Source organism: Dromiciops gliroides, chromosome 6 (genome assembly GCF_019393635.1).
Source record: "Dromiciops gliroides isolate mDroGli1 chromosome 6, mDroGli1.pri, whole genome shotgun sequence".
Lineage (NCBI taxonomy): Eukaryota > Metazoa > Chordata > Mammalia > Microbiotheria > Microbiotheriidae > Dromiciops > Dromiciops gliroides.
In genome coordinates, this window is record NC_057866.1 from 244,548,935 (window position 1) to 244,562,770 (window position 13,836).

At 34.5% G+C, this 13,836-nt stretch overlaps 1 protein-coding gene across 2 annotated transcripts in view; it reads right to left on the reverse strand.

Annotated features, from left to right (window-relative positions):
- Positions 1 to 3,406: 3,406 nt before the first annotated feature.
- Positions 3,407 to 13,836, reverse strand: part of DNAJB14 (DnaJ heat shock protein family (Hsp40) member B14) — a 101,432-nt gene continuing 91,002 nt past the window's right edge. For both annotated transcript variants that reach the window (XM_043970974.1, XM_043970975.1), the window contains 2 exons: positions 8,503 to 8,675; positions 3,407 to 6,506 (listed from right to left, as the gene is read on the reverse strand). In XM_043970974.1, the coding sequence (XP_043826909.1) occupies positions 6,382 to 6,506; positions 8,503 to 8,675 (298 nt within the window). In that variant the 3' untranslated portion in view covers positions 3,407 to 6,381. The remainder of the gene's footprint in view (positions 6,507 to 8,502; positions 8,676 to 13,836) is intronic.

The following is a 13,836-nucleotide window of genomic DNA, read 5'->3' on the forward strand; positions in this document are numbered from 1 at the left end:
TACACAGTAACAGTGACATTGTGTAATGATCAGCTGTGACAGACTTAGCTCTTCTCAGCAGTACAATAATCTAAGACAATTCAAAAGGACTCATGATAGAAAATGGTCTCCATATCCAGAAAAAAGAACTGTGGAATCTGAATGCAGATTGAACCATACTATTTTTACTTTTTTGTTGCTCCTTTTTTTAGGTTTTCCTCTTCTGATTCTTCTTTCACAACATGACTAATGCAGAAATATGGTTAATGTGATTTGTACATATATAACCTACATCAGATTGTTTTCTGTCTTGGGGAGGGGGGAAGGAGAGAGAAAAATTTGGGACTCAAAATCTTATGAAAACAAATGTTGAAAACTATCTTTACATGTAACTGGAAAATAATAAAATACTTTTATGATTAAAAAATACTATGAAATAGGTAGTAACCTAAAATAAGTCTCAAAAGAGCTCAAGAATGAGACTGTGAGGATTTCGCATTTTACCTATTGGAGGTCAGTCAAAGTAGGACTTGATCAGACCTCTGCTTCAGGAAAAACATCTTGGTAGCTAAGTGGATTTTAGGGGAAACTAGAAGAACAATCAATTTTAATGGCTTGTAAATACTGGAATTGTCGATGCCCATTTACTTGTGTACATGTATATAAAAACAGACATGTATGTGAATCTGTCAAGTGTCCATGGCAAAACCTCACTTCAGCTTTGGACAGCCAATAAAAATATACTGGCTCTCCAGGACAATGCTAAAAATTAGGATAGTTTTAGAAATGGCCTTCTAACTTCTGGGTCCAGAACAGTTAGGATTCGAGGGAAATATAACTAAGGTCTTGTCTGTAACCCAAATGAAGTGATGGGGTTTATTTTATCCCTGATTGTGCAGACATAGGATATGGTTGGCTGGGGGGAGGGGGGGGAAGAAGAGGGGTGGGTTTCTTGGTTAGGATGGTCAATGAGAAAAATTTATCTGAACACGAATGTCTTCTTACTACATGTAAGGTACTCTACTTATGTCTGAATTCAGTTTTGGATTTGACCCATTGCTATTACAAATGCCACAAAACACAAAATATGATTTTCAGCACCCTACACTGACTCATATTTTTCTGTGGAAAAAAGGGATTAATGAAAAAGCTTAGAATTAACATTTAATGAGACTTCAGGTAGGTTGGAAAGGCTTCAAATGTGGTTCTTTTCAAAAGGACCATACTTGACTATCTGCTTTCCCAGGTTCAGCCTAACTACCAGGAGGATGAAATTATTATCAAGTAGCAATCATTTATATAGCACTTTAAACTACCTGAGAGGTAGGTAGTGGTTAATAATAAACAAAGATACAAAATGATACTTAGTTATATGCAGCTCTCTTCCAGTCCTGGAGTGATGACAGAAGGGACACAGGAAGGCTAGGAATCATAAAACCCAACAAACCTTTTAAGTGAACTTGTATTGTAATCTTTTGCAGGGAGAATAATATAATTTGTTCCCACCTTGTACAGACACAAAAACTGTAGGAACTAAAAAGCAAATTTATCACAGAGCATTCAACCAAATACAAAAGTAAAAACAAATGCCATTTCTGTAACACAATTCTCACACTGAAAATAATTTTATTTTGATATAAGTCTGATATTACAGTAAATATGTTACAAATCAGACAGTTCATTTTGTAATCTCGAATGCACTATATAGACAAAATAAGATCTCCTATATAAGATGCCAGCTTTACTTCATTATATTTTCTTTACAAGGCTTCCATTAAGATCCCTACACACACTGGGAAAATTATCTGTGGCTTTCACAAGGGTACAAACTAAATTATGGGCTGGCTGGAGTTGTACTGAATGACAGAAGGTGAAAATGGGCAAGAAGCATTTCTCAATATCAATAAATGATCAACTGAGTCAATCCTTTTATTGGTTTTGTTTCTTGTAATTATAACTAGCTAGAATAAGAACGGAACTGTTCATTATCAAAACATATGCAACATATAGTTGAATGTTATCTATTTGAAAGTTCAATTATTTCAGTTTTTGCAAGTGGAAAAAAGTAGCTTATCAAACTGGAATGTTTTAATAAGGCATACTGTCTTCTGTGAAATATAATTATTTAGACCATGTCTGGGGTCAGATGTCAATACTGTCTTGGTTTAGTAGTAATCTCAAAAAAACCAAAATCAAAACACCAAAAACCATTAAAAGTAGTAATCTTGAAAATCAATTGTAATGAACTGATGGGAGAGATTTTCAGAAATGCTTCTTACCTAGCATACTTTCAGACTGCTTTGAAGAGAAACAGGTACAGGCTATTTGGAACAATGAACTTAGAATAGGAATGGCTATACTCTTAGGGGGAAAATGGATTAATGAAAAGGCTTAGAATTCATATTTAACAAGACTCTAAACTTAATTCCTAGAATTAGAAGATTAATCCTGCGGCTAATGGAAGCCCTGCTCTGTGCAAACATATTGTGGTATTAATTAAACAATCACAAGTTTGAGGTATTAGCTGAAAAAAATATATACACCTATACACACACACAATACAGAGTATTCACAAGTCTAATGGCCCCAAGACCAGCAAACGTTGGCGTTAAATGAAAAAAAAAAAAATCTTATCTTGATGAGGGAAGTTATACATGCAAAGGGCATTTTAAAGAAAAGGCTACACAATCCTTAATATAAGGAGTGTTTTAAAGTAATGTTATTTAAAAGAAAGCTGTTTCCATTCACATGAAATATGTACTTTAACAGTAATTTAATTCAAAAGGAAGCCTGAATTCTATTACCATGTATCCCATCAGATCACTGATATGTAAAATTCCTTAAGGGGATCCTCGTTTCACTTATATTCTCTTAAAAATATATAAAGGGATTTGCTGGCACTAAAACTTTAAATGACAAGCATATCTGTCAGCCTATTATTTTTGTACTCATCAGTTTAGTCAGCTATTTTGTAAAATAGCAAACGAGCCTGTTTACCCTTGTTTCCCTGTCCATATGGGATGGGGAGATTTCATCTAGTTCTCCTTTTTGCCTTATTCAAATGAGAGGCCGAGGAGTCATGAGATTATTACTGGATCCAAGTCTCCCACAGGGATACAAAATCATTTTTTCTAGGAACCTTTTGATTCTTCCACATAATACTTGCTTAATAGGAAAGCTGCCTAGATTAGAACTCAGGCAAACAATCAAGAATTTTTTTTACTGCCTTAATATTGGTGGGAGATTCAATTCATACACAATTATGCAAAAAATGAAAACATGTTGTCGTGCTATGTTTGCCAGATAACATCTGTATTTGAAAAGATTGAAGATCAAGAGGAGACTATTTTAAATCAATCTAACTGAAGCAACCAGGCCTTTTCATTGTAGAGCTGGAGATGAAGTTTTGTTGGTTTTAGGGTTTGGGGTAGTGTGTGTTGAGGAGGAAAGGCAGAAAACCAGTCTAAGTAGAGGTAGTACAAGCAGATTAATCGAATGAACTAGTGTCATAATGCTCATATATAAGGCTTAACTACTTCCTCCACACGGTATTTGCATAATGTTATTCATATTTTCTATGAGAAGCGTAGAAAACAAAGGATTTACAGATACATCCAAATCCAATTAATTCTGAAATGAATTGTTTTTGCTTTTAAAGAACTAACCTGACACTCCTATACTATGTATATTGAGGGTGAAATCCTCAACAATTCTAAAAAGTAGCCAAGGCGGCAAAGACTAGCACCAATCCATCTGTAAACTATAGGGCAAGGGGAAAATCAAAGTGATGAAGTCAAGTAGTGTGATTCTACTTTGATTCCATTCACTCACGAAGCCATTAGGAATACTTTATTCTGCATGAATGGAGAAGCTATAATCTGTTACTAATATGAGGAGTTTAAGGACATGTTGTGAAAAATTTCTCTGATGTCAATTAAAGAAGATAACTGTAAAATATCTACAAGCACAGTATAGCTTTGACTCCATGATGGAGAGCCTTTGGGCAACAACGAAAGGTTTTAGTTTGGAATCTGAGATGAATACATACCTTCTGTGGGTGATAATATTTCACAGGCAAAAAAATTGTCTTTGAAATGAGCGTCAAAGGTGAAAGTCTCCCACCTCGAGGTGACCAAATCTTGCCTTGCACACCTTAACACACTAAAAGGAATGGGTCCTTTTTAAAAAAAACCAGCATGTAGGCAGTATGAAAAACCCAACTTTTCTCACCCCCAAAAGCTCCTGAGGCTTGTTTAGCAGGACACCCTAAAATTTGCTTAGCCATTACTAGTGATTAAAAACAATTTCAGAAAGTTTTTTTTCCCAAGCACATTTTGCCTAATATTGTATGAAATTCAATGGAACACACCAATACAATAAAAGCATAACACTGTCTAGAACCATGTATAAGTTAGCATTATACAACTTCACTTAACTTTACTGTCATCAATGCCCTCAAACTCCAAATTAAAAGAAAAAGAATTAGTAAACAGGAGGTTTGAATTCAAAGAAACTTCCCCCATTTATGCCGATCATTCCTGTGAAAACTGGAAAAAGAAATGAATGAAAATATTGTAATTCTAATCCAAAATTATAAGTTTTCTAATGACTATAATACTTTCAAAATAAATAACAATGATCTGTTTTAACAATTTATATCCTTTATCAGCTAACAGCCCACTCTGCAGGCTGAAGGAAATACTTCAAACTGTATTTCCCTTTTAAGTATGCTATTTATTCTAAAGGCCACTTCTCTAAAAAATTAAGTAAAACTTGATTGGGTTTTCTACTATTCCTTAATTACTATGCTGTTATATAATTTATGATGCAACCAAGCAAGTCTAGTGAGTCACTTGGAAAAAGAGATATAACAGGACAATTTAAAGGAGAATGGTCATTTTAGCAGGAATTTATTAGACTGACAATAAATTAGCTAAGTTCAGAAATAATTTCTAAACACAATGAGCACTGCTACTATAACCAAATTTCTAGCACTCACCAGTAGAAAAACTGTCAAAGACTTGTTGTTGTTCCATTAAATGAGTATGAAGCAAAATGATTAAAAAATGACAACTGTTCAACATAGAAAATTTCAAATAAATACTCATACTCAATTTACAGGCACAAAACCCAATACCCAACTGCTTACATTTGTTTCTAATTTATACTAAAGGATTTCAGTACAAAAATTTGCATTTTCTATTAAGATTAAATTTGACTGCTTTAATGGTGAGTCAACTTTAAGCTCGGAGTGGCGCTACAGAGACATTTACAGAGACTTCCTGTAAATGATTAGTCTACCTGCCACTATATTTCTGCTCATCTTTATATATAGCCAAATAGGTCAAATAATTTTGCAAGTTATTTATCTAAAAGTTTAGTAGTTGGCAACAGTGTTAAAGGCATAAGGCTTAATTTTAGTAGTGACTTTTCTTACCACTTGCTTACAAAAGAATTTATTTTCAAGACCAAGCATGAAATGAGCACTAAGAAATTTTGGGGGGAGGGGGGGGGAGTCTTTTCTTTCATAAATTCCAGAAGCTTTTAAATGGACATAAATTGGCTCAGGGTGGGGTGGAGGGAGCAAAGGGATATATTTACTTTCAGAATTTCAAAACTGACATTTACTTCTCAAGAAATGTCAACATTAAGTATCTGTATAACATCTTTATTGTATTTATTTTTAAATTAATTAGGATAGCTTTTCATTTCCTCACATTGCTTAGCAATTCGTAAAACTAAATGGCAAACTGATAATCTACACCAGTTCAATTCATCTCAACATATATTCAGGAATATATATTTTAAAATATTAAATTCTTCTAAGCGGATAAAGCTAGAAGATTTTTTTACACAAAGTTAAATTGCCTTAAAAAAAAAAAGTGTCATTGTTTAAACTCCACACACTCGACACCTGACAAGGAAGAAGTAACATTGTCATATAGTTATTCCATCAGTGAGCTGATGTGTTTCATGGAGCTAAACTTCTGAGATTTTTAAATATAAAGTCAATAACTTGTATATACACAAAATGGTTTTGTTTTTCATAAATATTTACATGACAAGGAAGAAGAATGGAATCACTATAACTGGAAAACTGCTAGAGGTATGATAATCCTTTTCTGAATTATCTGTAGTTAAAGAATTATGTAAGCATTGGAAGTAAAACTAAATAACAATTAAGAGATGCATAACTAAATCATGAATTTTAGTTTTCAATTTCTTATTATGTAACGAAGCCATTAACTGTTTTGCGTCCTATAGCATAAGATTTCAGGGAGCAACTACTCAGTTTAGTATTTAATATCCAACTCTTTTTTGAGATTTTACAACGAAACTAAATTTCTTCTTGTACAGTAAAAAAAAAAATGTGTGCTAAAAGATGGAAATGAAAATCCTGGTTCATCCTCCTCTATAGATACTAGTCAGCCGCTCTAATTCTTTACAGTTGTCCATGCTTAATGATTCTGCCTTCTTCCGTAGTCGATCATCCCGGTATACTTTTGCTGCATACTGCATATCTGTTTCTTTAAAGACAAAGAACATTTTTAAAAATTTAATAAATAATTACGTTTTACAAATCCAGCGTCATTTATATTAACTCAATAAAAATCGGTTGACTGAAACCCCTGCCCAGAATTCTGTTACTTTGGGGAACATCGATTTGCAATCACGTTTTATTGCTTCTTCCCCTAAAGCACCAACCACTGGATTCAGGTTTAGATCCTAGTTCTGCTACTGAATACCACTGCTTGAGTCATCTCGGGAAAATCTAAGGATCTCAGAGATGAGTTAGTCTCATCTATAGTTAAATAGGAGGCTCCGTTATACATCACCTCTCTCTGTCTGAAGCCACCTTTCTCCCCTGCTCCCTATATTTCTCAAGGCACCTCATTCCCTATCTGGACAGCTAGGAAGTTATTTAAAGCCTCCATCTCTCTCTCTGCAACTTGTACTTTTCCTAATTTTTTCCTCTTGGCCCATGCAGAATGAGCTTCTTTCATGTAACAATCTTTTAAATACTTGAAGACAGTTATAATATTCTCTAGTTAGACCATTCTTTATTCTTGTAAACAAGAAAGCTAAGCAGTAGGAGCTTGATGCTTACTGAACTTGCTGACACATTCCATTTATACCTATGTCAGAGGAAGAGCTAGCCTCTAGGGGTACTGAAGCACTACAGGTGATGCAATGCCATTGGTGTCTAGTAAAAGAAAATACAATATGGGCAGCCTTAAAAAGAAGAAAAGAGCCTGCAGGAAGCAAAAGTTTGATTTTCCCTCATGATATAGGCATAAGTGAGGGTGAGACCTAACCAAAATGTATGCTGAACACTTATCATAGGAAAGACACATAACAGATGTTTAAGTCTATGCTCAAGGGGCACAGAAAGGGAAAGACAGCCCTCAGTTCAAGATTTTGCCACAATGACCATGGGAAGAACTCAAGGTTCTACATATTCTGAGCCTTAGTTTCCTTATCTATAAAATGAGGGGGCTGGAGTTAATGACCACTAAGATTTTTACTGGCTCTAAATGTTATGAGATTAAAAAAAAAAAAAAGCCTTTTGATAGAATTTCAAGGTTCCCTTCCCCTTTAGAATTCTGCAATCATTTCTTTTTTGAGACAATCAGGGTTAAATGACTTGCCCAGGGTCACACAGCTAGTGTCTATGGCTGAATTTGAACTCAGGTCCTCATGAGGGCTGGTGCTCTAACCACTGTTGTCACCTAGCTGCCCCTGAATTCTGCAATGATTTCAAGAAATACTACATTGACCTTTTATCTTCAGGTATTAACAGTTACAGTTCATCACCTTAGGAATAGTTGAATGTCAACTACTAAATATTAAATCATATTGTGAGCCTATTTTCTCATTTATCAAATGAGGCAAACGTTTTATGTAGTGATTTGATATTTACAAAATGGTTTGATCACAATACCCTGTGATGTGAATAAGTTCTAGTAGTAGTTCATTTATGTATGAATGTTCCCATTTTACAGATGAAGAAACTAAGAGACTTGCCCAGTCATAGCGAGTTATGGTCAGCCAGCTCTCAGACCCAAGGCTCTTTGGTTTCATTACATAACATTTCCTCATTCAGTGCTAACTGGAAATGTCAAGTATTTTGCAAAAGTAATAATGCAGCTACCCATCTATAACAGAAAGATGACAATCCAGTTCTATGACTTCTTCAACTTATACAACTTTGTTAGTGAAACATCTATAGATTAGAATAAATTTTGTTGGCATCTGGATCAATATCAAGGCTTTACATGAAGTTATAACACAAACACTACATTGATGCTGACCTAAAAAAAGATGAGAGGTACAGACTGAGAGGGATAGAAAGCCATAGAGAGAGAAAAAAAGAGGGAGGGAGGGGGCAGGCAGAGAAAATGAATGAGGATCACAAGGGAAATAGCACAGTACAAAGAACAATTTAGGAAATCTGCAGTAAATCTGCTAGGATTTACAAGACTCTTGAAAAATATTAAAATGTTGGTTATTTGTTCAACTTACTTTGTTGTCTTTCCTTCCAGCAATTATTTCGAATATTAGTCACATAATCTTCTTCCACACTTTTTTCTACCTTTTGTAATAACATTCCTTTATATTCATTCTTAAAATCCTTATTGACATAATAAACAACACCCAAGTTTTCTGTCTGCATTTTAATGGTTTGTCCTGAACCACTGCAAAACAGATAAATGCTCATTACTTTTTATGAACTAAAATTAAAACTAAAATTTTATCAACAAAAACTAAATTAGAAAAAAACAAGTTATGAAGGTAACATTAAAAATATGAATTGCTAATAACCTTAATTTAAAAATTACATTATTTAGAAATTTCAAAAAGGCATTCTTAATCATTCTCTAAAATGAAATCTTTTTTTTTTTTTTAGTGAGGCAATTGGGGTTAAGTGACTTGCCCAGGGTCACATAGCTGGTAAGTGTTAAGTGTCTGAGGCCAGATTTGAACTCAGGTCCTCCTGACTCCAGGGCCAGTGCTCTATCTACTGCGCCACCAAGCTGCCCCTGAAATCATTTTAATACAATATTTTATTTAGGATTTTAAAAGCAAACAAAACTATATCACTGTTTGAATTTCTACTTAAGCAGTGATAGGTCTTATTTAGAACAGGTAAATTTAATGACAATCATATAAATACATTACTTTTTTTTTTTAGTTTTCAGCATTTGTTTATATAAGATTTCCAATTTCACATTTTTTTTCCCTCCCTCCCTTCCCTCCCATAAACAGCCAGCAATCTGATATAGGTTATACAAACACACACACACACACACACACACACACACACACACACACACACGCATAACAACATTAAACATATTTCTGCATCAGTCATGCTATAAGAGAAGAATCAGAGCAATAAGGAAAAACCTCAAAATAGAAAAACAACACCACCAAAAACAAAAGAAATAGTATGGTTCAATCAGTATCCATATTCCTCAGTTCCTTTTTTTTTTTTTTTCTGGATTTGGAGAGCCTTTTCCATCATGAGTCCCCTGGAACTTTCTTGTACCATTGTATTGGTGAGAAGAATCCAGTCTATCACAGTTGATCATCACATAATGTTGATGATACTGTGTATAATGTTTGTCTGGTTCTGCTCATCTCACTCATCATCAGTTCATGCAAGTGCTTCCAGGTTTCTCTGAAATCTGTCTGCTCATCATTTCTTACAGCACAATAGAATTCCATTACATTCATATACCACAACTTGTTCAGCCATTCCCCAATTGATGGGTAGCCCCTCAATTTCCAATTCCTTGCCAACACAAAAAGAGTAGCTATAAATATTTTTGTACATGTGGGTCCTTTTCCCTTGTCTATGATCTCCTTGGGAAAAAGACCCAAGAGTGGTATTTCTGGGTTAAAGGGTATGCACAGCTTTATAGCCCTTTGGGCATAATTCCAAATCGCTTTCCAGAATGGTTGGATCAGTTCACAGCTCCACCAACAATGCATTAGTGTTCCAATTTTTCCACAGCTTCTCCAAAATATATTATTTTCCTTTTTTGTTATTTTAGCCAATCTGATAGGTGTCAGAAGGTACCTCAGAGTTGTTTTAATTTGCATCTCTCTAACCAATAGTGATTTAGAGCATTTTTTCACATGGGAATAGATAGCTTTGATTTCTTCATCAAAAAAACTGCCTGTTCATATCCTTTGACCATTTCTCAATTGGGGAATGGCTTGGATTCTTATAAATTTGATTTAGTTCCCTATATATTTTAGAAATGAGGCCTTTATCAGAAGTACTGGCCATAAAAATTATTTCCCAGCTTTCTGCCTCCCTTCTAATTTTGGATGCATTGCTTCTGTTTGTACAAAACCTTTTTTAATTTAATGTAATCACAATCATCCATTTTGCATTTCATAATATTCTCTATTTCTTGTTTGGTCATAAACTGTTCTCCTTTCCAAAGATCTGAAAGGTAGACTATTCCTTCCTCTCCTAATTTACGTATGGTATCACCTTTTATGTCTAAATCATGTACCCATTTTGACCTTATTTTAGTATAAGATGTCAGATATTGGTCTATGCCTAATTTCTGCCATACTATCTTCCAGTTTTCCCAGCAGTTTTTGTCAGATACTGAATTCCTATCTCAGAAGCTGGGGTCTTTGGGTTTAGCAAACAGTACATTACTAATGTCATTTACTACTGTGTCACCTGTGCCTAGCCTATTCCACTGATCCTCCACTGTTTCTTACCCAGTACCAGTTAGTTTTGATGACTGCCGCTTTATAGTAAGGCTCTAGATTTGGTGCATTTTTTTTTTCATTATTTCCCTTGATATTCTTGACTTTTTGTTTTTCCAGATGAATTTTGTTATTATTTTTTTCTAGCTCTATAAAATAATTTGTAGGTAGTCTGATTGGTATGGCACTGAATAAGTAAATTAATTTAGGTACAATTGTCATTTTTATTATATTAGCTCTGCCTATCCATGAGCAATTGATATCTTTCCAATTTTTTAGATCTGATTTGATTTGTGTGAAGAGTGTTTGGTAGTTGTGTTCATAGAGTTCCTGGGTTTGTCTTGGCAAGTAGACTCCCAAGTATTTTATACTATCTACCGTTACTTTAAATGGAATTTCTCTTTCTATCGCTTGCTGCTGGACTTTGTTGGTCATGTATAGAAATGCTGATGATTTATGTGGATTTATTTTATATCCTGCTACTTTGCTAAAGTTGTTAATTGTTTCAAGTAATTTTTGAGTTGATTTTCTAGGATTCTCTAAGTATACCATCATATCATCTGCAAAGAGTGATAGTTTTGTTTCCTCCTTGCTGATTTTAATTCCTTTAATTCCCTTTTCTTCTCTGATTGCTAACGCTAACATTTCTAGTACAATATTAAATAATAGATATCCCTGTTTCACCCCTGATCTTATTGGGAAGGCCTCTAACTTATCTCCATTACATATAATGCTTGCTGATGATTTTAGGTAGATACTGTTAAGGAAAGCTCTACCTATTCCTAAGCTCTCTAGTGTTTTTATTAGGAATGGGTGCTGTATTGTCAAAAGCTTTCTCTGCATCTATTGAGATAATCATATAATTTTGGTTAGTTTTCTTATTGATGTGGTTGATTATGTTAATAGTTTTCCTAATGTTGAGCCAGCCCTACATTCCTGGTATAAATCCCACCTGGTCACAGTGTATTATCCTGGTGATCACTTGCTATAATCTCCTTGCTAATATCTTATTTAAGATGTTAGCATCAATATTACGGAAATTGGTCTATAATTTTCTTTCTCTGTTTTTGCTCTGCCTGGTTTTGGTATCACCATCATATTTGTGTCATAAAAAAAATTTGGTAGAACTCCTTCTTCACCTATTTTTCTAAATAATTTATATAATATTGGAATTAATTGTTCTTTAAATATTTGGTAGAATTCACCTATAAACCCATCTGGCCCTGGGGATTTTTTCTTAGGGAGTTCATTAATGGCTTGTTCAATTTCTTTTTCTTTTCTTTTTCAGTGAGGCAATTGGGGTTAAGTGACTTGCCCAGGGTCACACAGCTAGTAAGTGTTAACTCAGGTACTCCTGACTCCAGGGCCAGTGCTCTATCCACTGCGCCACCTAGCTGTCCAATTTCTTTTTCTAATATGGGCTTATTTAAGGATTTTATTTCCTCTTCAGCTAACCTGGGCAGTTTGTATTTTTGTAAATATTTATCCATTTCATTTAGATTGTCAAATTTATTGGCATACATTTGGGCAAAATAATTCCTAATGATTGATTTAATTTCCACTTCATTGGTGGTAAGATCATCCCTTTCATTTTTAATACTGGTAATTTGGTTTTCTTCTTTATTTTTTTAATCAAATTAACCAATATTTTGTCTATTTTATTGTGTTTTTTTTTAATAAAACCAGCTTAGTTTTATTGATTAATTCCATAGTTTTCTTGCTTTCAATTTTATTAATTTCTCCTTTAATTTTCAGGATTTCTAGTTTAGTATCTAATTGGGGATTTCTTATTTGTTCTTTTTCTAGCTTTTTAAGTTGCATGCCAGGGTCGGTGCTCTATCCACTGTGCCACCTAGCTGCCCCAGAGCATCATATTAATAGAAGCAGCATTACCATAAACATTTGTATGATGTTTTCTAGATTTTCAAAGAACTTTCACATAGAATCTAATTTGATGCTCACAAAGTAGTAGGCAAGGACTGTAACGGCATTCAATCTGTCAACAAGCATTTATTAAGCACTTACTTTTTTATTGATGTAAGCAGTCAGAGTTATTTTATCCTCTGATTCTATAATATCAGGGCAGTTTTCCTTAATTTCCTGGAATGTGGTGTCTAGACTCTTTCTGATCATGGCTTTTCAGGCAGTCCAGTAATTTTCAAATTATTTCTCCTGTATCTGTTTTCCAGGTCAGCTGTCTTTCCAATGAGGTATTTCACATTTTCTTCTATTTTTTCTTTTTTTAAAATTCTGTTTGACTGATTCTTGGTGTCTCATGGAGACATTATCTTCCAACTGTCCAATTTTAATTTTAAGGCATTGTTTTCTTCAGTGAGGTTATGTACCTTTTTTCCCATTTGGCCAGATGACTTTTTTTAAGGAATTGTTTTCTTCAGTCAATCTTTGTGCTTCCTTTTCCAAGCTGCTGATTCTTTTTTCATAATTTTCTTGGTTTGTTTTTTGTTTTTTGTTTTTGCAGGGCAATGAGGATTAAGTGACTTGCCCAAGGTCACACAGCTAGTTAAATGTCAAGTGTCTGAGGCTGGATTTGAACTCAGGTCTTCCTGAATCCAAGGCCAGTACTTTATCCACTGCGCCACCTAGCTGCCCCCCAAATTTTCTTGTTTTGCTTTCATTTCTCTCCCCATTTTTTTCTTCTACCTCTCTTAATTGACTTTGGAAATCTTTTTTGAGCTCTCTTCCCATTTTTTCTTCTACCTCTCTCAATTGATTTTTTAAATCCTTTTTGAGCTCTTCCAAGAAGGCTTTTTGTTCTTGAGACAAATTCATCTTCCCTCTTGAGGCTTCACATGCAGGCAATTTGAGAGTATTGTCCTCATCTGAATTTGTGCTTGCCTCTTCCCCATCAATAAAGAAGCTCTCAATGGTGAGAGCTCTTTTTTGTTTCTTATTCATACTGCAGCTTGCTTTCTTGCTCATTTATTCATTCATTCATTTATTTATTTATTTTTGAATTGAGGTCTGCTCTGGGGGCACCAGGGTCCCTGGCTTCTATGGCTTATGGATTTCTCCCTGCCCTGGACTTCCTGTCAGAGCATGCTGAGATCAGTAGGCCTGTTCTGTACGTGGCCCTCCAGCTGGCAACCTGCCCTCTCGGCTGGT